The sequence below is a fragment of the Choloepus didactylus genome, chromosome 18, assembly GCF_015220235.1.
Source record: "Choloepus didactylus isolate mChoDid1 chromosome 18, mChoDid1.pri, whole genome shotgun sequence".
Lineage (NCBI taxonomy): Eukaryota > Metazoa > Chordata > Mammalia > Pilosa > Megalonychidae > Choloepus > Choloepus didactylus.
Window position 1 is genome coordinate 22,665,922 of NC_051324.1, and position 23,223 is coordinate 22,689,144.

The 23,223-nt window shown below is 53.9% G+C and overlaps 4 protein-coding genes and 4 non-coding genes across 17 annotated transcripts; 6 read left to right on the forward strand and 2 right to left on the reverse strand.

The window, feature by feature from the left end:
* Positions 1-1,958: 1,958 nt before the first annotated feature.
* Positions 1,959-5,831, reverse strand: RAB34 (RAB34, member RAS oncogene family). 7 transcript variants are annotated; one of them, XM_037810585.1, is made up of 11 exons: positions 5,671-5,831; positions 4,798-4,876; positions 4,506-4,597; positions 3,667-3,732; positions 3,462-3,563; positions 3,299-3,363; positions 3,122-3,173; positions 2,858-2,939; positions 2,674-2,764; positions 2,465-2,572; positions 1,959-2,385 (listed from the first exon to the last, which is right to left on the reverse strand). In XM_037810585.1, the coding sequence occupies exons 1-11, from the start codon at positions 5,814-5,816 to the stop codon at positions 2,318-2,320; spliced, it is 951 nt and encodes a 316-aa protein (XP_037666513.1). In that variant the 5' UTR covers positions 5,817-5,831; the 3' UTR covers positions 1,959-2,317. The 7 variants fall into 7 exon arrangements, with proteins under 7 accessions (XP_037666513.1, XP_037666514.1, XP_037666508.1 ...); XM_037810586.1 differs by having other exon boundaries at positions 3,667-3,735; XM_037810580.1 differs by having other exon boundaries at positions 3,667-3,735; positions 4,798-4,899; positions 5,671-5,812.
* Positions 5,800-9,799, forward strand: RPL23A (ribosomal protein L23a). Its single transcript, XM_037810587.1, has 6 exons — positions 5,800-5,850; positions 6,712-6,802; positions 6,949-7,089; positions 7,698-7,881; positions 8,940-9,116; positions 9,637-9,799. The coding sequence occupies exons 1-6, from the start codon at positions 5,815-5,817 to the stop codon at positions 9,782-9,784; spliced, it is 777 nt and encodes a 258-aa protein (XP_037666515.1). The 5' UTR covers positions 5,800-5,814; the 3' UTR covers positions 9,785-9,799.
* Positions 7,542-7,608, forward strand: LOC119515080. The gene has a single exon (XR_005212974.1). It is a non-coding gene; the product is annotated as a small nucleolar RNA SNORD42 (small nucleolar RNA).
* On the forward strand, positions 8,773-8,846 carry LOC119515013. Its single transcript, XR_005212912.1, has one exon. It is a non-coding gene; the product is annotated as a small nucleolar RNA Z17 (small nucleolar RNA).
* Positions 9,481-9,545, forward strand: LOC119515082. The gene has a single exon (XR_005212976.1). It is a non-coding gene; the product is annotated as a small nucleolar RNA SNORD42 (small nucleolar RNA).
* Positions 9,748-9,819, forward strand: LOC119515014. The gene has a single exon (XR_005212913.1). It is a non-coding gene; the product is annotated as a small nucleolar RNA Z17 (small nucleolar RNA).
* Positions 9,820-10,224: 405 nt separating this feature from the next.
* Positions 10,225-12,882, reverse strand: TLCD1 (TLC domain containing 1). Of its 2 annotated transcripts, none has more exons than XM_037810589.1 (4): positions 12,750-12,882; positions 11,465-11,547; positions 11,291-11,373; positions 10,225-10,897 (listed from the first exon to the last, which is right to left on the reverse strand). In XM_037810589.1, the coding sequence occupies exons 2-4, from the start codon at positions 11,526-11,528 to the stop codon at positions 10,514-10,516; spliced, it is 531 nt and encodes a 176-aa protein (XP_037666517.1). In that variant the 5' UTR covers positions 11,529-11,547; positions 12,750-12,882; the 3' UTR covers positions 10,225-10,513. The 2 variants fall into 2 exon arrangements, with proteins under 2 accessions (XP_037666517.1, XP_037666516.1); XM_037810588.1 differs by lacking the exon at positions 12,750-12,882 and adding an exon at positions 11,878-12,236 and having other exon boundaries at positions 10,226-10,897.
* Positions 12,883-14,396: 1,514 nt separating this feature from the next.
* Positions 14,397-23,164, forward strand: NEK8 (NIMA related kinase 8). 3 transcript variants are annotated; one of them, XR_005212869.1, is made up of 16 exons: positions 14,397-14,489; positions 16,897-17,102; positions 17,349-17,581; positions 17,828-17,959; positions 18,435-18,643; positions 18,813-18,892; positions 18,974-19,155; positions 19,247-19,397; positions 19,772-19,848; positions 20,201-20,318; positions 20,942-21,092; positions 21,327-21,490; positions 21,583-21,741; positions 21,920-22,078; positions 22,420-22,574; positions 22,670-23,164. XR_005212869.1 is itself a non-coding variant. In XM_037810565.1 (15 exons), the coding sequence occupies exons 1-15, from the start codon at positions 14,443-14,445 to the stop codon at positions 22,446-22,448; spliced, it is 2,097 nt and encodes a 698-aa protein (XP_037666493.1). In that variant the 5' UTR covers positions 14,397-14,442; the 3' UTR covers positions 22,449-23,164. The 3 variants fall into 3 exon arrangements, 2 of the variants coding, with proteins under 2 accessions (XP_037666493.1, XP_037666494.1); XM_037810565.1 differs by having other exon boundaries at positions 22,420-23,164; XM_037810566.1 differs by having other exon boundaries at positions 22,423-23,164.
* Positions 23,165-23,223: the final 59 nt, after the last annotated feature.

Here is a 23,223-nt window from a genome sequence, read left to right on the forward strand (position 1 = left end):
TGAAACAAAATAAGGTTCCAGGGTCTGAGAGATTTCAAATGGAGTCGAGAGGTCACTCTGGAGGGTATTCTTATGTGTTATATAGATATCACTTTTTAGTTGTTGGTGTGTTGGAATGGCTAGAGGGAAATACCTGAAGTTGTCGAACTGCAACCCAGTGACTTTGATTCTTGAAGATGATTATATAACTATGTAGCTTGCACAGTGTGACTGTGTGATTGTGAAAATCTTGTGGCTAGCACTCCCTTTATCCAGTGTATGGACAGATAAGTAAAAAAATGGGGACAAAAATTAGATGAAGAATAGGGTGGGATGGAGGGATGGAAAGAGTTAGAGGTTCTTTTTTTTTGCTTTTATTTTTATTTTGGAGTAAGGAAAAGGGTCAAAAATGAATTCTGGTGATGAATGCACAACTGTGTGATGGTGCTGTGAATAACTGATTGTACACTATGGATGACTGTAGAGTGTGTGAATGAATATATCTCAATAAAGCCTATTGAAAAAAAGTAAATGAACAATGGGGGAGGAAGGGAATGGGATGTTTTGGATGTTCTTTTTAATTTTAATTTTATTTTTTGGAATAATGAAAATGTTCAAAGATTGATTGTGGTGATGAATGCACAACTATATGATGATACTATGAACAACTGATAATACACTTTGGAGGAGTGTATGTTATGTGAATATATCTCAATAAAATTGCACTTACAAAAAAGGCAAGGGTTGAGGAGTGCATTCCTGTGAGGACAGAGGCAGAAAAAAACAATTACAGGAGAGGGTGAAAAAGTGTTAGAGCCACGTCACCAGCATTTCAGGCACCACACCCCCCAATTTCTCTTGACACCAGGGCTCTGGAGCCAGGACAGAGAGAAGAGGAAAGGATGGTGGTTAAATCTTGTTTCCAATGTCAAGAACCTCTCCTGCCGATGCTCTGCAGGATCCGAAACTTCCCCTTCCTCCAGACTCAAGTCTGAGTGGGTAGAGACACTGCCCCCCACCATAGCTCAAGGGAGGTCTAGAAAGGAGGGAAGGGGAGGCCAGGAGAAGGGAGGTGTAAGTAGCAGCAAGGTGTGCAGGAAAGCCAACCCTTCCAGAACAGCGTGGCTGGGCGGGATTGGAACCAGGGAGGAAAGTTTAGAGCACCCGCTGACTAGGAGCCAGGACTGTTGTTCTAGCCTTTGCTCTCTGTGACCTCCCAGGATGACACCAGGCCACATGTGCCCCTCCTTTGTCAGCCAGTCTAGGGCACTCGGTCAGATGTCAACAGTAAACCAGGGTCTCAGTCACTCTTCTCCCAAATGATTAATAGAATAGTTAAGGTTTTTTGAGCTCTTCCTATGTGTTAGTTGGTGCTTTATCTTATCTCATCCACAAAGCCTCACAATATTCTGTATTATTGGCCCTATTTTACAAATGAGGAAATTGAGGCACAGAGGATAAGTGATTCGCCTGAGTTCCCATTGTTTGGTAAGGGTGGACAGTGAGGATTCAAATATAGGGCTCCTGAATAAGATCCAGGCCTTCTAGTCAATCCAAAAAATATCCAAAACTCAATCATTTCTCACTGTGGTCCACTCAGGGAAGACAAGAAGGGAGTTTAAAAAAAAAAAAAAAAAAAAAAAGACCTACAATGTGAAAATTTGGGTGTAATAAAAAAATTAGGGTAGGATAAAAATTTTTAAAATAATAAAAATTTGGGTCTAATAAAAGCACCAAGTATGAGGACGCTTGAGGGGTGAGGAGACCAGAGGAAAGGACTCACAAAGCCAGCCAATCAGATTTCAGATTTCACCCAGTGAGAGCCCAGGGCAGCCGCCAAAGCTCCCAGTCTTCCTGGGGCCTGCCCAGGGGCCAGGGACAGCCAGAATCCCAGGAGGAGGCTCCAGCCCCCAAGATCTCCATACAGCCCTGCCCATTTCATATCCCTCATCTCCAACAAATGACTCCAGCCCCCAAAGTGCTAATAATAACAAAAAGACTTTAATGCATAAGGCACAGTGTGAAGCTGGGTTCTTCAGGCATTCTCATGCTCAAAGGGCCCAGCAGGACGAGCAAAGCAGCAGGGATCACCCCACACACACACTTTGTGGGCACCCTGGAGAGCCTCTGGAGAGGAGGGTGGGCATCCAGTCTTTGGCATAGTACATGGGGACAGGAAACAACTAGCACGGTCCCAGGTACCCCCTCAGGGCGTACTGCCACCGAGGAGCAGTTCTTTGGTCAAAAAAAAACAGTCAATGCAAATGTCCAGGGGTCAAGCTCTGGGTGAATTCAGGATGGCACACTGCCCCCCAAGGCTGGGCAGTTCCCTCAGCCTTCATGAGCAACATGTGGGCTTCTTCTTGCTGGCAGTTAGGTAGAGGTTGCTGTCATCACTGTTGATGCCTGAAGAAGGAAAATATGTGAAGCAGGGATTGGAGGGCCCCCTTTACTCTCTGTCACCCTCATCCAGGTGGGCACTCACGGACAACATCCCCAATGCGCCGGGCCCCCGATTTCTCCAGCTCAGCCAACACGTTGGCCTCAAAAGTCAGTGCCGCCACACGGAAGAAGAATTCCCGGACGTTCTCACCTGACACAGGGAGCAGATGGTGTCAGGCACAGCTAGAGATGAAGTGAGAAGGAGAGGTGGCAGGGAATGGAGCAGCAGAAGGCCTGATGCCTATGACTCACCGGTGAGAGATGAGACTGCCCAGTACTCAGCCTTCATCTCCTGGGCCACCTTGAGTGCATCTCTCTCCATTAAGGAGTACTGAGCAGGAGTCTAAGGGAATATCAGAGTCAGCTGGGGGGGGTGTGTCCCCCCTCAAGTTGGGCAGTCCACCCCTCCCCCCCGTCTCCCCACTGGCACACTCACACTCAGATCCTTCTTGGAACCCACGAGGAAGAGGAGCACGCTGGAAGGGTCATTCTCCTTGAGTGCGTCAGCTAGCCACTGCCTGCCATTGAGGGGCAGGGCTGAGTGAGCCTGAGTGCTCCTCCCGGAGACATTCAGATGTCCAATTATCCCCTCTCTGGTCCTAGATGCATTTTTCTCTTTCCCAACCATGCCCTGACCACCCCTCTTTTCTGAATCTTCTCTTCCCAGAGTCTCCTATTATAGCTCAGCATCCCCACATACTTGGTATGTTCCAGGGAGGCCACGTCATTCAGGTTGAAGACAATGATGATGGCTGGAAGAGTGGCAGAAACAGCACCAGGATGATAGGGAAAACACTGCTGGCTCATATCCCCAGCCCTAATTTTGTAGCCACGTGCATTCTGAGACACATCTACCCCACCGCACCCAGCCCTCTACCTTGAGCTCCTCGGTAGTAAGTTGACGCGATGCATTTGAACCTCTCCTGTCCAGCAGTATCCCAGCTGGGAGGAAGGAGGAGTAAAGCACAGGTGCATGTGGGGGAATGGCGGGTGGGTAGTGGGGGGAAGGGATGGCTGGAAGGGGTAGAGGGAGCACTCACAGCTGCAGACTGAAGGGGACGCCCAGCACCTCAAATCGTTCCATCTCAAAGTCCACGCCGATGGTGGCCTTGTAATTCTTATCAAAGGTGTCTTTGCAGAACCTGAGGGGGCATCAGATGTGCTGGCCCTAAGCCCAGCCCACCTGCCTCAGCCTGGCCCGACCTTGCCCGACCTTGCCAAGCCCCTGCTCCAGCACTTCCTTACCTATTAATAAGGCAAGTCTTCCCCACCGACAGGTCCCCCACCACAATGACCTTGGAGATCTTAAACCTGCTGGACACACAAGCAGGCAGGAGAGGTGGGCAACAGCCCCTCGCCCTAGAGTCCCTAGGCCCCCACCAAGGTCCAAAAAGGTGGGTGCGCCTAGGCCAAGGTTACCACCGACACCAGGCCTCCCAGTAGCTGCCTGGACAGCTTCAGAATCAGAGACCTGAATTTGATTCCCAGCTCTTTCACTTACAGGACACTTAGGACATGACTTTGGACAAGTTACTTTGCTTCTCTGAGCCTCAGTTTCACTTTAATGGATTGTTGTGGGGTTAAAATGAGATAAATGTCTTGGATTCTGATATACTTTTTTTTCCCCACCTTTTAAAGTCTCTGAAATTAGGATGCATCTTAAAAGTAATGGTGTTTTCCATCAATAAAACACAGTAATGGTAACCAACACACTGCCTGGCACACAGTTAATGCTCAGTTAATGGTAGCAATTGTCACTAGCATAACCATTTTTTTTTTTTTTTTTTTTTTTTTTTTATACCCAAAATGGGACTCATCCTTCTAGGAAGAGTCCCCTGCCCCTGGGGTTCACTGGATGGTGTGTGGAGACCTGGGTTGGTGACCACTCCCACACTGGACACTTTCTACCCCATTCCATCTCATAAGACTCTCCCAGCAACCCTTTTGGGAAGAAGGGGGAAGAAAAGGGCTTAAAAATACAGCTGGCAGAGTCTGAAAGGGAGCCCCAAGGCCGTGGTTGTACACCCTGGCTGTGACTACAGGGTTTCCTGGGACTCCCCTTGTCACACATGTCCCTCACTCACCCCACGGTGCCTGTCCGGTGCTCCTGGCAGGCGCAGGTGACCCGGCGGTGGAAGTCTTTGTGCACGTGCAAAGCGGCCTCCTTCCTCATGCACTGAGTGAGAGGGGTGGAAGGGAATAGGGCTCACCCGCTCCCTTGTCCCGCAGCCAAGCAGCCCGGGGGGGGCCACCCAGAAGCAGCAGGCCTCGCTGGGTGGCAGGACTTGGCCCAATCTTTTAACAACCGGTCTGGTGCCGCCTCCTTCCCGCCCACACCCTGCCGCAGCCACAGGCCCGACGTGGCCCGGCGCCTACCTGGGGCAGCTCGGCCAGGACGCGGTCCCTCCGCACGGGCGCCAGGATGTTCATCTTGCCTGCGTCCTTGCGGGACACCCTGCGAAGGCGCCGCGGCCGGATCTGCCCCGGCGACCCCGGCCCGTGAGGACCCGACGATCACCCGCGGCCGGGGTGTCCCGACTATAACTCGGGGCCACGGGGAGCCTACCGGAGCCCGCGGCCTCGGAGACGCTACGACCACTGCGGGCCACGGGGATGAGGCAATCACCCGGGGCCGGGGCGAGCCCAAAATCACCCGGGCCCGGGGCGTCCTGAAGACGACTCGAGGGCGGGGAGATCCCTCAGCCTCCAGATGGGGGCGCGGAGTCCTGCTTTGGGGGGGCCGGGTACGCGCAGACCCGACAATAATCCGGGGCCCGATTGTCCCTACAATAGTACGGGGCCGCGCAGACCCGACGACAACTCGGGGCTGCGGCGGCCCTACCATACCGGAGCTGCCCGGGGGCGCCGAGGGGACCCGCCACACGGGGTCAGTGTAGACAGGGGCGGCGCTGCCAGGTCCCCCGGGCCTCTAGAGGCGGGGGCTAGGGGCCCAGGCCTCTGTACGGCGTCGCGTCCCACTCCGCGGGCGCTGTAACATGATCCCCGGAAATTCCTGAAGAAGGGCCGCCCCCTGCCCCTCTCCCGGCAGCCCTGGGGCTTCGCTGCCCGCCCTGGCACCCCCTCTCTTCTCCTCTCCCCTCGGCTGCCCAGGCTCTGGCTCCTCCGCCAGACTCCTCACCCGGCATCAGGACCGTCCCCACCATGCATGAGCCTGTCCGGATAGAGAACCCCCAGGCCGTTCTCCCCTGAGCCTCTGTGCCGGGCTGCAACTCCCATGGAGACCCTTACCCAGCCGAATTGGTGATGGAGAATCGGTGGCTGCTGCGCAGCATCTGGCGAGGCCAGGAGCCAGCGGGGAGGGGAAAGAGGGAGAGAAGGGGCACAAGGAGAGGCGGTGCTTCCCTTCTCGACTTCAGGGCCAGGACGTGACTCATGGAGTCTGCCCCCACTCGCCCTTCTGCCCTGGAGGTGGGAGTGGGGGTGGGGGTGGGGGTGGGAGGCGGGTGCATAGAAGGGGTGCCAGGGAACTGGATGCCCACCAAAGAGAGTGAAGTCTGAAGTTTAGTGTCTTCTCCAAGTCTGCTGTGCAGATTGAGGATGCTTAAGACCAAGCTGCCTCCCACCCCCCTATGGAGGATAAAGAAGGGCTAGGTAGACCTGGAACTCCGCCCCTCGGGCTGGTCAATGTTCCGGGGCATGTAGACCCCCCAATGGTATAGGCGTTCACTGTTCTGATCCCATTGGAATCTTCCCCACCAAAGAAAACTTTTCCTTTTTGCAGAGTCTTGCAGGATAGAAGAAGGAGTAGCGGACAATCAACCTCAGGTCAAAGGTTCTATGAGAAGGAAGACGGAAAGGTCAGGGCGGGGAGGCACAGACCCTCAGAGAAGGGAAACCTGAGCATTACTAAAAATTTGAGGGTGCAAAGATGACTAGGGAAGGGGAGACTTTAGGAGAGGAAACTCAGTGAAATTATGCCCAGGAAGAACCAGCGAAATCCTGGAGAAATCTGTGCGCTGGTATTTTGAACCATTGGTAGAACTGCTACAAGAGTATATTATAGGGAAGATGAATGAAACCCGACAGTGTCACAGGTAAAGGGGAGCAGGTGTGCCCACCATGTACCTTCTCTGATACTTTCCTCTTCCACTCCGCCTAACTGGACTATTTCTGCCACCAAATCACCGTGGTATTGATAAACCAGTCCCCTCTCGGGAGTTCAAAGACGTGGCCCGGAGGGAGTTGGACCAGGCAAATCCTGCTCTGACGTTCTCAAACTTTGTTTCACTCTCCCCAAGTCAACCTAACTGTATCCTTTCCGGTTTGCAGTGTTACAGTCTCCTACCACGGAAGTCCTTCCCTGAAGCTGGAAGTTGGCTAAGATTGGAAGGGCCAGGCACCAGACCCAAGCGGTCGCCAGGTATACCAGCCACCTGCCTGAGCAAATAAACACGTGTCCCCCCCCAAAAAACTACAACTCCCAAGAAGCTTTAAAACATAGCGAGGGGAGGGCTAGCGCATGCCCAGTCCCTCTCCCAAGAAAAGTAACCTAACTACCGTTCCCAGCGGGCGCCACGCTATTGATTATCCAATCCGCTTTAAGTACAAAGCATCGCGAGTCTTCTGTGCGATTTGGTTCTATAAGCCCGTGGGAAGCAGCTTCGGAAACCCTTTTCACGAAGATGGCGCCGAAAGCGAAGAAGGAAGGTTTGTGCTGGGGCTGGGGAGACAGCTGGTTTGTCTGGACTCCCCTCAGAACGAACTAACGAGAAGACCGGCTGCGGGGCTTTAAGCCCTACTCCGGGGCCATTGCCTGCTTTGGGGACACGCTAGGTGTAAATGGGCCGCGCTGTCCCAGCCACATGGGCTGGGCTCTAGCAAAGAGGATTGGAGTGAGGAGGGAGGCCAAGCGGGCACCACCCGCCGGGGAGAGCCCGAAATTCGAAATTCGGCTCCATCCTCTGGGAACTTCCATGTCTTCAAACCTGTAAGAAATCAGTGCCCGCAACATTGTTCATTTTTTTTTTTTTTCCTGTTAATATATATGAAACTCATAGCACACTTCCCGGCAAATGCTAAGCGTTCGATCAGCGCTACTTCCTTTTTCTTCATCGTACCCTTTGAGTTATACCAGGTTGCTCTCCTCTGCCCTCAGTATCGTGCGAATGATGGAAAAATTTTAACTTCCTGAGACTAATGATGTCTTCAAAGGAACCACTGATGCACACGTGCCGAGGGACATCCACCATAGGTCTTGAGGCCGGAGGTAATGGATTTCTGAATCCTGTACCTAGTTTTGTTTCCTTTTCTTTCAGCCCCTGCCCCTCCCAAAACCGAAGCCAAAGCAAAGGCTTTGAAAGCCAAGAAGGCAGTACTGAAAGGTGTCCACAGCCACAAGAAAAAGAAGATCCGCACTTCACCTACATTCCGGCGGCCCAAGACTCTGCGTCTCAGAAGACAGCCCAAATATCCTCGGAAGAGCGCCCCCAGGAGAAACAAGTCAGTACTACCCCTGTATAATATTGGGAATTCTGTTTAAATCAACCCAGAGTCACTCAGATTTTCTGTTAACGTTAATTATTACATTATATGTAGTAAGGGCTTGAAAGTCCACTTTCTCGGGAATATAGAGTAGGACTTAGGTGTTTCTTAACTTGGAGTTTGGGATTCAGTGCAGCAGTATACAGAAAGCTTTTCGTTTACTTCTCCCAAAATTTCACAGTGTGCCTGAACGGAAGTGGGGCCAAAAGTTGGGGCACTTGAGTATTTTCATGTTAAGCTATTGTTAATAACTGGCTTTAGGGACCAGAGCCGTGGTAGATGTCACCGCCAAGGGTTTCCTCCACACCCACTGCTTCCAAGAGAGTGGACTGTGTCCATGAAAGACTTTCCTCCTATTGGACCTATAAATTAGTATGATGAGAGGTTGAGACTTGAATCCGAGCTTCACTACTAGGAAAGTAGTATCTGGGTGAGCAGAGCCTGGCTTGTTTGAATTTCAGGGGAATTGGTCTGTTCTAGATATACTCAAGCTGCTGTAAGTTTAACCTTATTGGCAAATAAAAGGTGCTGTCGAGAATTGGTGGCCCTTGAGCCCTAGAACCAGTTTTCAGCAACTAAATGGGGCAGGAAAAAAATCTGTCTAGCTTCGCAGCAAACCACCTACATTCTGTGGAATCCTAGCCTGGGTTTCAAGATTCCATTGTCTAGCCTTGTGTTCTTGGGGTAAGTTGCTTAACCTCTCAAGTCCTTCCACTGAAACTCTACTTTGATCTTCAGGTATGTTGAGGTCAAATAAGATAATGGATTCGAAAGTGTTTGGAACTTAAAGATGATTCCTTAATTAAAGGATGAGAGTCCAGGCCAGGGCTCCAGGTCCCTAGGTTTTAGAGTGCAGATGATGACTCCTTTTCAGCGACCAAAGTCTGACAAAAAATGATTGCTGTTTCATTGTCTGATGCACCTGTGCTTTCCTGGCCCTGTGTTCCAAGAGAGGGGTCAGCCTTTCTTCCCCTACTGGGCCCTGACCAGGTGATCCCATTTTATCTCTCCCCTAGGCTTGACCACTATGCCATCATCAAGTTCCCCCTGACCACTGAGTCAGCCATGAAGAAGATTGAAGACAACAACACACTTGTGTTCATTGTGGATGTCAAGGCCAACAAGCACCAGATCAAACAGGCTGTGAAGAAGCTCTATGATATTGACGTGGCAAAGGTCAACACCCTGATCAGGTGAGTGGAGCCTTGTGCTGTAGGGAGGAGGTTGGACCACAGCCAGGAGCCTGAGTGACATGAACTTCTTGGGGTCAGAAGTGGGTTTGCTGGAGAAATGAGTGGCCCTTGCTGTAATGATATTCCTTTGTATGGACTATGGATTCTTTGAGGGGATGTCATTTCTTGTCTCTAGGAATTGATTTGCAAAGTTGGTGCTTTTTTTTTTGATACCTACATCCATAGGCAGAAGCAGGCTCAAGAGTAAGACAGTTTGTCACGAATACCTGAGTTTTTGCGGGCTAAAATGTCCTGGGTCCTTCGGCCTTCGCCATAAAAAGGAATTGGCATCATTTGTGGCTTAGTGGCTTTCCTAGTTCCCCCTGCGCAAATGATGGAAAAATCACTATTTGGAAAAAAATGACATGAACAAAGGAACCACTGATGCGCCAGAGGACTAGGTGGGGGGTGGTGGGGGGTGGTGGGGAGAGGGTTTGGGACAGTGAGAGCAGCAAAAACTTGGGCTCCTTCTCCACCCCAGGCCTGATGGAGAGAAGAAGGCATATGTTCGACTGGCTCCTGACTATGATGCTTTGGATGTTGCCAACAAAGTAAGCTTCCTTTTCTGTAACCTCCTTAACTCCCACCCCAGGGTGCAAATGATGTGTCTGTTATTGACCAAAGCCTGACTTCAGATGATTAGACTTAACTGACTGAATGCACCCTATACTTAACAGGCCCTACCTTCATTTTGTTTTTTAACCATGACATTCCAGCTTAATCTTCACATCTCAACTCCCAGTAATAAAGTTCCCTTTTTGTTTTTCAGATTGGGATCATCTAAACAGTCCAGCTGGCAAATTCTAAATATAAGCTTTTTGACCATATACATGCTTCCTGTCTTGCTCAGTTTCTGGTTGGGCTGGGGGGAACCATACTGTGGTACACACCTTAGATATGGGGCTTGGGCAAGACTCTAGTTTACCTACTCTGTTGGAATAGTGAGCCCTGTCACCCCACCACACATTGTAATAAACCTGTCAGGAGGAGCTTAGGTACTGGAGACCAGGGCTAGTTGCCATTGTAGGGAGAAGAGAATCAGAGGCTTTATAAGAATCCCCTGTGTGTATGAAACCAATAGTTAGTGGTGGGGAACAGGGAGGATGATAATTTTGGTTTTCATTAGTATCTATTTCAGGGCAGTGTGGGTTGGCTGGCTTTGGGGTAGCGCCCATTGACCGTGTCCGACCGGTCTGTCTGCTTCCCTCACCCCTTGCCCAAGAAAGGACAAGGACTTTTCAGAGGAGTACATTCATTACTATTGAGAATAGTGTGGGTGCAGGCTTTCCAGGTGGAGAAACTGACTGAGTCCCAGTTTGTGAGGTTGCTCTCGTTAGCTGTCCTGTGAGCACTGTGCCTCATTCAGTCAAGAATTTGTCTTTGTGTTGCCGGCTGGGGACACGCTCAGGGCAGAAGTCGGAGCGGAGGAGGCGGGAAAAGTAGATGAGGATCATCACATCCAGCATGAGCAGGATGCCCAGCAGAAAGGTGCCTAGGTTCTGCTGGCCCATGTAGCGCAGGAAGAAATGGGTGAGGTAGGCCTGAGGCGCCAGGCGGAAGAGAAAGTACATGACCAGGTTGACGTACTTGTTGACTCGGTAGAGGAGGAGATGCTGGCCATTGTTGATCTTCATCATCATGCGGATGGTGAGGAAGATGTTGCTGACCTCCACCAATAGTGTTAGGACGCCCCCACCAACAAAGCTGCTCCAAAAGATTCCTGAGAAGAAGGCACCCATGGCCTAAAGGACAATGGAGGGGACGGTTAGGGAACCCAGGTGCCAAGACTTTCCTGGAAGTTGGGATTATCTGACCATCAGATTGGGGGCTAGAAGATTTCCTCCCTGTTTATGTTTTCCTCCTGGAATATAATTTACAGTGGATAAGGTGCTTATTTTTATTCACACATGAATCTCCATCCCTGCCCACAGGGTCTGGCTCACAATTTTCCCAAGTGAGGCTGAGGATTGCTGGCCTAAAACAAAGGAAAAAGGGCACAGGAACAGTGCCCAACCTCAGCATGGTAGCCTGAGGAAAGATGTAGGACACAGGTGGGATCAGGCTCAAGAGATGGCCTTCTCCCAAGTTCAGAAAGGCTGAGACTTAAGTTGGTTAGCACAGGCCCTGCTTCTCACCATGATGTGATGGACAAGGTATTCCCAAGAAGCTCGTGTCTGACGACTCACCACGATGTCTACTGTGTCGTGGATGAAATAGCCTAGCAGAGGGATGGGGAAGACGTCATGGAGGGAGTCCAACAAGACTTCTTCCTGCCCTCCCTCCAAGTTTGCTTCCTGGGTGAGACCTACCTGCAGAGAAGCAAACGAGTAGATAGCCAGAAAGCGACCATGCCGTCTCAATCTCCACCAGCATCTCGGGGGTCTGCCATACACTGGAAAGGAGGGAAGAACGGAGGCTCCCATCATTTCAGTACCCTCAACTCCCTTACTGTCTCTGTCAGTCCTGGGGGAGTCGGGCCGGCCGCTGGCTCTACCGACTGCCTGGGGAGCGTGGAGGGGTTTGGTGGAATCCCAGGTGCCTCCGGTTTCCCAGGTGCGATCCCCCTCCCCAAGGGCCGCTGCCGCTCCTGGTTGGATAGAATCCCCAACAGGGAATCAGGTGAGACTGCAGGGCCTCCGCCCACACGTGAGCTATGGAGAAGTAAAGCGAGGGTCACTCCCGGCGCCCCGAGCCACCTTTACTCCCACAGTCGGTCACTCACCACAGCAGCGCCCAGACTCCTGACACAATGGAGTGGGCAAAAGAGACGAGCAGGTTGTGCCAGCGCCAGGTGCGCAAGGGGTCGGCGCGCACGTGCGCAGGCAGGGGCAGGCGACAGAGCGCGCGTCGGAGTGCCCGGAAGGTCAGCGTGGCGCCCAGGAGCAGAGCCAGGGCGGGGTGCAGCAGCGGGGGCATGATGGCCCTCCCGGCCCTCTGCCTGCCCTCCAGGCGGCCTCCTCAAGCTTTTCTGGGAACCGGGGTTCCCTCTCAGGCCGGCTTGTCCCAGGCGCCTCTCCCGCCGCTGCCGGCGTTCCCGCCGGCCGCCTGCCTCGCTCAGTTTTCGCGGAGCCCTCTAGGCCCCTTGGCTCCTCCCGGGCCCCACTGCCCCCGCCCCCAGCCGCCGGCGCCCCAGCCCCGCCCTGGCCGCCTGCCCCCGCCCCTCGGGCGTCTCCGCGGCGCGGAGAGCGTGAGCCCCATTTCCTGGGGCCTCCCCGGCCCCGCCTGTCCTCCGCGGACTTGGGGCGAGGAGGGGCTGTCCCGGAAGCGCCGCCACCAGGACACCCCGCGCTGACGCCCCTTGACTGCCGATGGAGTCCCCTCCCGCCCTCGCCCCGCTTGGCTTCATTAACCCGCGTCCCCACTTTCCCCCGAGCCACCGGCTTCCCCGCCCTGGGCGGAGCCTGCGAGAATCCCCTCCACGCCCTCAACTCCTTTTTGGGCAGAGCTGGGCGGGGCCCGTCACACACCCACGTCCCCGGAGCCCTGGTCTTAGGGAGGAGTTGGAGCCCCGCCTCGGAACAAAGAGCTCTCCCCAAACTCTGTCCCTCCATTGGACTACTAGCTTCTGTTCAGGTTAGGGAGGGACGTGTTTACCTGGCTCTACTGCTCCTTGCTCCAAGGAGGTGCTTTGGAACTATTAACCAACCGATCACCACCCTTCCAGCCCGCTCTTGGGCTCCTGAGGCCCAGCGGCTGTCGCAGCCCTCGCTCCGGCAGTCCCGGCCCTCTTCCGGTCCCAATGGGGACTGGGGCGGGGAAGACGGCCGATTTGCTCTGGCTGCTGGGGTGACCCCTCACTTAAGGCCAGCGGTCTGGAGCAGTTGTGTCTCACGGCCACTAGGTGTCAGCCTGTCCTCACTGTGGCGCGGGGCCCCTCCCTCCCTTCTCCGCGCGAGGCCTTTGCTTTTTGGGGAGGAGTCGCTGGGAACCCGGGGTAAGGGAAAGAGAAGGAAGGCAAGGAGGAAGGTGCTGCGAGAGGGAGGATGAAGCCAGAAGATTGAAGCACCAGAGACCCAAGGGCCAAGCCGTTTGGTGTTTGTTCTGCCTCTCCTGATGGTTCCAAGGTTACACATTAGCTCCTGTGGGGCTCCTGGGTCAACTAAGACCCGATCGGTTTCTAGGTGAGAGCACGAGTGTCCCGGGTGAGCGACTTTCCCTCTCTGCGTTACCCTTTGCTCACAGGGCCGCTTTGTCCACCAGCCTAGCCAAGTAGCCGAGGGACCCTCTTGGGTTCCTTCCAGTAGTCATTCTACAAGGGCGGGTATGGGTATCCTTCCGAGGGGCGGGAGCAGAGAATAAATAACACCCTTTTCCTCAACATTCCTCATTTACTTAGAAATAGAGATGCTAATCCCTAGCCAATCACCACCTTCTTATTACTAAGCATGGAGCTCTCGCAGAACAGGAGGTTACAGAGAGAGCTTAGATCTCAACTGACTTTCGGTCAAGATCCTAGGACGGTCATACTAACCAGCCCTCTTCCTCTGGGCACAAGCTTTGAACCCATCAGTCCAAACAGGGGTCTTTCTTCCTTTCTCCGACGTTTTCAGATAGGAGCCCACCTGCCTCCCATCTCCCACAAGGACTTTATCTCTAACTGGGCGCTCAGGGCAGATCACCCTTGCTGCGGCGTTGCGTGTGTGGAGGGGGAAGTTGAAGGGTGCTAACGAGCGAGGTACACACTAAGAGAGACGATAGCACGTCCTCCCCAGGTGAATCAACCTGCACAGCTCCAAGGTCCCTCCCTTGGAAAACACGAAACCAACCCAGCTCCCTGCCCCACAGACCGAGAACGCTGACGCGCTCGGTTCAGTTTCGGCTCAGTGTTTGTCATTTCCGTGCCGATGAGAATCCGCTCTCTCCTTCCCAAATAGCGTCACTCTTGGACAGAGAGGGGTCGATCATTGCTTCCCATCCCTGCACACCTCCCCAGCCGGCGGGGGGGGGGGCACTTTCGGGGCGCAGCATCCCTCGGTTCTGGATCCCGCCACTATGGGAAGAGCTGGGACCGTGCTGGCCGCCGCGAGGCACGCCAAAGAGCGGTATATTGTTCCCTTTCCTGAGCCCTGCGTGGGGAGGGGTCATGAGAGAAAAGTGCTCGCAGGTGTGGGAGTCGGAGCGAGCGAAAACCGGGACACATCCACTCAGGGCCGAACCAAACCCCGAACGGGCGTGCTCCGCCCTACAAATTGCTGGAAGTGTGGGGCGGGGCTCTACTGTGAGCCGAATCGCGCACGCGCCGTGTCTGGATGGCGAGGGTTCCGGAAGTGTGACTCTGAGAAATGAGATGGAGAAGTACGAGCGGATCCGAGTGGTGGGCAGAGGTGCCTTCGGGTGAGCCAGGGTTCTGGGGGAGGAAAATGCTTGGGAAGCAGGAAAATGAGCCCCAGTTCTGGCTGCGAAGTCGCTGCCCGTGACCGCCCACTCGAGGAAGCCCCGCCTAGGCTTCCGGTCCCGGTTCTGGCGGGGAGAATCCGCCCCCAAGGAGGCCACGCCCCCGACAAACACGCCCCCGCAGCGTTCTTTGATTACTGACTCATTCATTCAACAAACATAGAGCGCCAACTCAATATATGTCAGCTACTGGGCACTGGGTACATGGTTGGTTGTAACCAAAACAGGCCTGGTATATTCCCTGTAGCAGCATGTAGGAAAACTATATAATAAATAAAACAAATTGTTAAAGCAATTATAAAGTTACAGCACTTATGACAAATATTAACAGGCTGTGAGTATAGAGTACAACACCAAGGAAGATTTCTTTGAGGGGTAAGATTTAAGCCAAGACTTGAGGAAATGAAAACAAGTGGTCTGATACTGAAGGTCTTTTCAGGCAAAAGAAACAGTATATGGGAAGGTCCTGTGGGAAAGAATTCAGAGCATGCAAGGACCTGAGAAAAAGACTAGGGTAGTTGGAATGAAGTGGGTATGGCCAAGGATGGTATAAAATGTGGTTGTCATTGTGGGCCAGGACGAGATTATGGCTTTGTGGGCTGAGGTAAAGAGGCTGAATTTATTTGCAGTGAAAGGGGGAAGAGGTTTAAAGCAGAGGAATGATCTGCTCTGACTTGTGTTTCAAAAATGTCACTCTGGTTGCTATGTGGAATTGAGATTTGCGGGTGACAGAGTGAAAAACCATTTCAGAGGCAAGTAGAGTAATTTAGACAAGAGATAATGATGATTCGGTCAAGGATTGTAGCATAGGTCACTGAGAAAAGTGGATGGGTTCACAATATTTTGGTAGAAATACAGGATTTGCTGATGGGTTGGTGTGAGCTGGAGGAAAGATTCTGGGATGCTTCTGCCTTTATTAAATAGTGGTGCCATTTACTGAGATGGAAGAAAGTGGGGAAGAAAATGCTTTGGGGGGCTGGAATCAAGAATGGTTATTTTTGAATTTATTAAAATTTAGGATGCCTGTAAGTCCATTCAGGTGGAGAGGCCAAGCAGGTAGTTGGATATGTGTCTGCATCTCAGAGAGGTCTAGGCTGGAGATATAATTTTTAGACTTAGATGACGACCTTATAGTCCATTTATTCAGCAAATATTTATTGAGCTCCTACTATGTGCTAAATATTGGACTATGCACTGGGGATATCGTAGTGAACAAGAACCAAGTAGTCCCTGGTCTTATAGACACTGACCACAGAGTTGAAATAAAATAACATGAATGGCTTACACTCATTGAACTTTTTCTATGTGCCATGCACTGCGCTAAGTGCCTTATGTCCATATTCTCATTTAATCCTCTCAACAACCCTGGGAGGTCAATTCTGTAATTATCCCTATTTTCAAAATGATGATGTCACATGACTTATCCAAGACCAGATAACTACTGTTCTGGTTTGCTAATGCTGCCATTTTGCAACACATCAGAAATGGATTGGCTTTTATAAAGGGGGGTTATTTGGTTACAAAGTTACAGTCTTAAGGCCATATAAAGTGTCCAAGGTAAGGCATCAACAATAGGGTACCTTCACTGAAGGCTGGCCATTGGCATCCGGAAAACCTCTGTTAGCTTGGAAGGCACGGGGCTGGTGTCTGCTTGCTCCCAGGTTGCATTTCAAAATGGCATTCTCCAAAATGTTGCTCTTGGGGCGTTTTGTCCTCTCTTAGCTGCAGCTCCTCTTCAAAATGTCACTTTCAATTGCTCTGAGGTCCCTCTGTTTGTGAGCTCTTTTTATAGGACTCCAGTCCTATAAAATCAAGGTGGGGTCACATTTCCAGGGAAACATTCAATCAAGAGGTCACATCCTAATCAAAGGTGCCACTCACAGTTGGGTGGATCACTTCTCCATGGAAACACTCAATCAGCAGTTTCCAACCTAATCAACACTAATAAGCGTGCCCCCACAAGATTGTATCAAAGAACATGGCTTTTTCTGGAGGACATAATATAAACAAACTGGCACAACTAGTAAGAGAAGGAGCCAGAATTTGAATCCACACAATTGGCTCCAGAATCTTTGGGAACACAGAGATCAAGATTAACTTTTACCTCAGTGTGCCTGTGGTGAAACTGAGTTTTAGATCTAAAGTTAATGACTTGCCCAAGGTCTCACAGAGACTTGTCATCATTTCTCCCAATTTCCAAACTCAGTGTTCCATACACTCGGTTAGCTGACCTCTTAGTCTGGGTGCCCATTCTCCTCTCCTAAGGAACATCCAGTCACCAGGTCTGCCCTGCTGATCAATGGCTGGCGGCTCAGCTGGTGCCTGCCCCCATACTCTGGGTCCCTAGGATTGTGCACCTGTGCCTGCGCAAGGCTGACCAGAAGCTGGTCATCATCAAGCAAATCCCAGTGGAACAGATGACCAAAGAAGAGCGACAGGCAGCCCAGAATGAGTGCCAGGTCCTCAAGCTGCTCAATCATCCCAATGTGATCGAGTACTATGAGAACTTCCTGGAGGACAAGGCCCTCATGATCGCCATGGAATATGCACCAGGTAGGCCAGCCTCCTTGCACTGGCCTGGCTCCAAGGGCCCCTCACCCTCTGGGCTAGGCAGACACAGATCAGCCAGCTTACTTCCTTGGAATGGGCTTGGCTGAGAGTCAAGGGTTCTGGCCCCACTTGTGTGACCCTGGCAAGTTCCATGCCCTCGCTGGATGTTGGTGTCCTGTTCCATAAAAGGAGGGGGGTTGTCCCAGGTATGGAAGAGCCCAGATCCTTACCAGTCCCTTGTGGCTGCAGGTGGCACCCTGGCTGAGTTCATCCAAAAGCGCTGCAATTCCCTGCTGGAGGAGGAGACCATCCTGCACTTCTTCGTGCAGATCCTGCTCGCACTGCATCACGTACACACCCACCTCATCCTGCACCGGGACCTCAAGACCCAGAACATCCTTCTTGACAAACACCGCATGGTCGTCAAGATTGGAGACTTTGGCATCTCGAAGATCCTTAGCAGCAAAAGCAAGGCCTACACGGTACCTAGCATGGAGGGGACCTCAGGGGTGCTGGGGGGCTTGGGAAGGCTAAGACCCACTCTGCATCCCTAGCTCCTCCCCTTTCTCCCCAACCCAAGACCTTGACTTCTTGTCCCTGATTGGGTGGTCCCGCAGGAGGCAGTACTTTGGCCAGCTTTCGAGAGAAATGGCCCCTTAGTGTGCTTGTGGGCAGAGCCCCTGGTCTCTTGACCTCCCACGGATGTCATATGGACTTTCCTGCTGCAGGTGGTGGGAACTCCATGTTACATCTCCCCTGAACTGTGTGAGGGCAAACCCTACAACCAGAAAAGCGACATCTGGGCCCTGGGCTGCGTCCTCTACGAGCTGGCCAGCCTCAAGAGGGCCTTCGAAGCTGCAGTGAGTATAAGCGCTCCCAAGGGGACAGCTGGAAAATCTCGATCTCCCTCCCCCAGAAGCCCCTTCCTTAGCTCAAACCACTTCTGTGTTTCTTCTCTTACGGCTGAGTCATGTCTCTCCCACCCCAGACTGGTGAATTCCCCAGGGCAGGGCTTGGGTCCCCTCAACAGAGAGCTCCTGAGGGCAGGTCTGTGGTTCCCCCATCAGATTAGGGACCTTTCAAGGACAAGACTTGAGTTTCCTCAACAACCTGGAATTCTGAGGACATAGCTGTAGCTCCCCTATCAGACTAGGGACTCCTGAAGTCGGGGTTTGGCTCCCCCATCACTCTGGGGGCTCATCAAACAGAAGGCTCCTGAGGGCAGGGCTGGGCTTGGGTCTGGGTCTAGGAGTTGGGGGATGTGCACACACACACACACACACACACACACACACACACACACACGCGCGCGCGCGCCCCGACTTGTCTTTATAGAACCTTCCAGCGCTGGTACTGAAGATCATGAGTGGCACCTTTGCGCCCATCTCTGACCGGTATAGCCCTGAGCTGCGCCAGCTCGTCCTGAGTCTGCTCAGCCTGGAGCCCGCACAGCGGCCGCCGCTCAGCCACATCATGGCTCAGCCTCTGTGCATCCGTGCCCTCCTCAACCTCCACACCGACGTGGGCAGCGTCCGCATGCGGAGGCCTGTGCCCAGAGAGTGCCTGGGGGGACGGGGGTGGGCGCCTGGACGGCAGAGGTGGAGGGGGGAGCACAGGAGGCCTGGGGCGGAGGGGCTCGCGGGCCAAGTACTCCACTCCTGCGTGTGGGGGTGCTGGAGGATCCATGTCCTGAGGCCCCCGTCTGTCCAGCAGGGCGGAGAAGCCTCTGGCCACTGGGCCACCCCTGGCCCCCGGCAGCGTAAGGGGCAGGACCTCCAGCGCCCGCTGCAGGGGTAAGTCAGGCGGGCCCCACGGTCTCCGCGGGCGCCCCAACATCCCCACCAGTTAACAGGCCTGATGCGCTGTGCCCGCAGGCGTCCCCAGGGCGCCCGGCCGGCCTGCCATCCCGCCGCCACTGTCGTCGGTGTACGCGTGGGGCGGCGGCCTCAACACTCCCCTGCGGCTGCCGATGCTCAACACCGAGGTGGTCCAGGTGGCAGCCGGGCGCACGCAGAAGGCAGGCGTCACGCGCTCGGGGCGCCTCATCCTGTGGGAGGTGAGCAAGCGCGAGGGGCGGCGCGCGGAGGGGCGGGGCCTGGGCGGGGGCCTTAGGCCCCGCCCTCGCCCTCTCCGGGCCCCCTCCGCAGGCCCCGCCCCTAGGCGCCGGCGCGGGCGCCCTCCTCCCAGGGGCGGTGGAGCAGCCGCAGCCTCAGTTCGTCTCGCGTTTCCTGGAGGGTCAGTCGGGCGTGACCATCAAGCACGTGGCCTGCGGGGACCTCTTCACGGCCTGCCTGACCGGTGAGCCTGCCACGGGCCCACCCTGTAGGTGTCCTGCCATTGGAAGGCCACCCCCAGAGCAGCTTCCCTCGTTGCCTGCTGTTTGCGAACTGCTCAGTTAATGCTTCTGCCTGTGCAGCAGTTGAGCACCAGGGGCGTAATTACTTACACGATCTCCTTTACCCTTCACGACAGATTAGACAGACTGGAAAACTAAGGCTCAGGGTCACATACTTGGGGAGAGACCGCAATCCTTTTCTCCCCCTCCTATTCCATCTTTCCAACCCTAGTTGTCACCTTTTTCTTGCTCCCCCCTAATCCAAGCTTGGACTGGCCTGTCTGGAAAAACTGCCTAACTTCTCCCCCTGCCCCTTCCTCGCTGCCCCCCTCCCCAGACCGAGGCATCATCATGACCTTTGGCAGCGGCAGCAACGGCTGCCTGGGACACGGCAGCCTAACTGACATCAGCCAGGTGGGTGTTACCTGTACCCTGGAGAAGGAGAAGTGGGGGGATGGCAAGGAGCCCACAGCTGAGAGCTGTCACCCAGGTTGGGGACAGGGGAATCCCCAGCAGCCTTGAGTCCCTTTCACTTCTAGACTGCATCTGTTCTGGGCCACACCAGGGGGAAGTACAGAAAGACCAAGTTTTCCCAATGGCTGCCCATCTGGCAGTATGTGTGTGGCCGGGGGGAGGTTTAAAGAGAGAGCCACCTCATGCGAATTTGCAGCCTCCAGCTTCATCTCCAGGGGTGGGTGCTGAGGCCAGGCAGCTAGTTCAGGACCTGTTGCCCACAGCCTCCCCTTGCTTCCTCCTCACTCTTTAGCCCACCATCGTGGAGGCCCTGCTGGGCTATGAGATGGTTCAAGTGGCCTGTGGGGCCTCTCATGTGTTGGCCCTGTCCACTGAGCGAGAACTATTTGCCTGGGGCCGGGGAGATTGTGGTAAGCCCTCTACCCTTGCTCCAGCTTCTAGGCACCCTCTCACATCACACTTAGCCTGATTTGCCCTCTCCCGGTGGCTTGTTCTCTTCTCTTTTCTGTCCAATTCCATTCCATTCATTTAACACACCTTTATTGCACACCCACTATGTGCTTCCCCTTGTTTGATGCTGAGATAAGATGACCAGGACATGGCTTCCTTCAGGTTCTTACTATGTAATAGAGATTTCATTCGTTCAACAATATTTATTGAGTTTTTCTCTGGGTCAGGCATCAGAGATGACATGGATGGAGTTCCTGTCCTGATGGAGGACTCAGTCTAGTGGGGAGAGGGTGACACATATCTTGCATGACAGAGGACAGCATCAGGGCTATGCCCAAGATTCAGAGGTTTGGAAACCCAAAGAATGGCAATGGAGCAGGAAGAGTCTGGGAGAGACAGAGGTGGCATCTGAGCAGGGCCTTAAAGAAGGAGTCAGATTTTGACTGGCAGAGGGGCCAAGGAAGGGCATTTCAAGTTGAGGGAACAACCTTTACTCATGCTATTTCCTGTGGGTGGGCTCACCTCATCCTGACATCACCAATCTTAAAGCCCAAATGACACCCCATCTGGTTTCTCCTTGTAGGCCGGCTGGGACTAGGCACCAGGGAGTCCCACAGCTGCCCCCAGCAGGTGCCCATGCCCTCAGGACAGGAAGCCCAGCAGGTTGTATGTGGCATTGACTCTTCCATGATCCTCACTGTGACTGGCCAGGCTCTGGCCTGTGGAAGCAACAGGTGAATAAGTGCACCAGGGTGGCTGCCTCCTCACCCTCCTGGGCTGCGAGTGCTCTACCTGTCACTGCCTACTTCTTGCCAAGGACTGGAACTGAGGGGTACTGAGGGTGCTGCTCGGTTCAACCCAGGGTGGGATCTGTGCCCTGGCATACTAGCCCCTGCCCAGATAGGTGGGGGCGGGCAATCTATAAAAATGGCCTGTCAGTTGGACTTGGCTTCTGGCTCTACCCTGAGGTTCAACAAACTGGGTCTGGATCACTTTTCACTGAGGGAAGAGCCTGCCCCCCACCAGCAAGTAGAGGAGGCCCTGAGCTTCACATTACTGGGCTCTGCACCTCTGGACCGGGAGCCCCTGCTGTGTGTGGACCTGGGCACAGCTCATTCAGCTGCTGTGACTGGTGAGTAGGACCTGGTCACAGGAAGCTGGAGGTGGGCTCACCTGGCCTCCTTGGAATTTGGTTCAGGCACCCCTCTCCCCTCCATCCTACAGCCTTGGGTGACTGCTACACTTTTGGCAGCAATCAGCATGGGCAGTTAGGCACAAATGCCCGCCGGGGCAGCCGGGCACCCTGTCGGGTCCAAGGTCTCCAGGGCATCAAAGTAGCGATGGTGGCCTGTGGGGATGCCTTCACTGTAGCCATTGGGGCAGGTGAGTAGTGGGCACCGTGGGGTCACATGGCAGTGTGAGCAGGCCCATGGGCAATGGGGATTATCAGGGCCAGTGGACTCAACAGCCTCATGCTGGGGCCAGTCTGGCATGTGGGAGTACATCTGCTTGCCTCAGCTGTGCCCTCTCCCATTTCCCTCTGTGGTATTCTCTTTGGTAGATGGTGAGGTGTACTCTTGGGGCAAAGGGGCCCGGGGTCGACTGGGAAGGAGGGATGAGGATGCTGGGCTTCCTCGGCCAGTGCAGCTGGATGAAACACACCCCTACACGGTGACTTCTGTGTCCTGTTGCCATGGAAACACTCTCCTGGCTGTTCGCTGTGAGTTATAACCCCCCCCCCCCACATAAGGGTTAACCCAGCTGGGCCCTGCCCACATCCCCCATCCCAGTGGTCAAAGCCCAAATCACCAAGAGCATCTTCAGTCCCCTTATAAATGAAAGCACAACCTGTGGGGTAAAATTCTGAGTTTCTCGCCTGGAGTTGGCAAGGATGGGTGCTTCAGGGTTCACATGTATTCTTTCTCCTCCCATCTCTGAGGCTAATTTAGTATGTACCTCCATTTCTGGCTTGGCAGGGTCTGGAAGCTGGGGCTGATGGTGGGAGTGGAGATGGATAATGGCTGCTGGAAGCTGCAGGGGTTTCTCTTTTGTACTCTCCAGCAGTCACAGATGAGCCAGCCCCTCCTTGAGCTTCTGGAGAGCCCTTTCAACCACCTTGGCATTGCTTCTCCTCTGAATGTTCCTGAAGGGCACAGATGCCTGAAGAGTGACTATCCCCACCAGCCCCCTGGATTGTGTCTTCAGAGGGTTTAAGGGTCAGTGGAGCCCCTGCTTTTGGATCTGGATGTGTACTTCAATCCACTCTATTTCTCCAATACCTCTCTTTTCCCTCCCCTTTCCCTCAATTCAGTGTTCCCAGGGTCCAGTGGCTGGAGTTGGAAGCCAGACCTAGCCTTTGGAAGCAGGGTGGTCTCCAGAGTTTTGGCAAAAAGTGCTGGAAGTGGCTGTGGCCCCACGCAGGCCCCGCCCCTCCCCAGACCAGTTAGAATATTCACCCGACCCTCCTGCCCACTGGGAGAGCTGCTCTGTGCGGCAGAGCCGGGCAAGCCAGGGCCTGCCTGGAATAGCCGTCCCGCCTGCCGGGCCTCTGCATTGCCCCGGGCACTGAGGTCGAGAAAGGGCAGCGGCCCACCCCCACCACTATCCTAAGGAGGGAATTTGGCAGCCTCCACGCGCCTGCTTTCCTCTGGGGTAGTACTGGAATGGCGATGTGTCTACCGCAGTGGGGAACACGGCTAAAGGAAGCCCCGCACCCACGCTACTCCCCCGAACTAGGTTCAGGGAAAGGGTAGCTGGCCGGACCAGTTCCCCAAAGGTCTGGGAAATCGCACCAATAAAAACATCAGCTGCCTGGCTGCAGTGTGGTCTCTTCAGGGATGGGCTGGCGGCCAGACAACCTGGGGC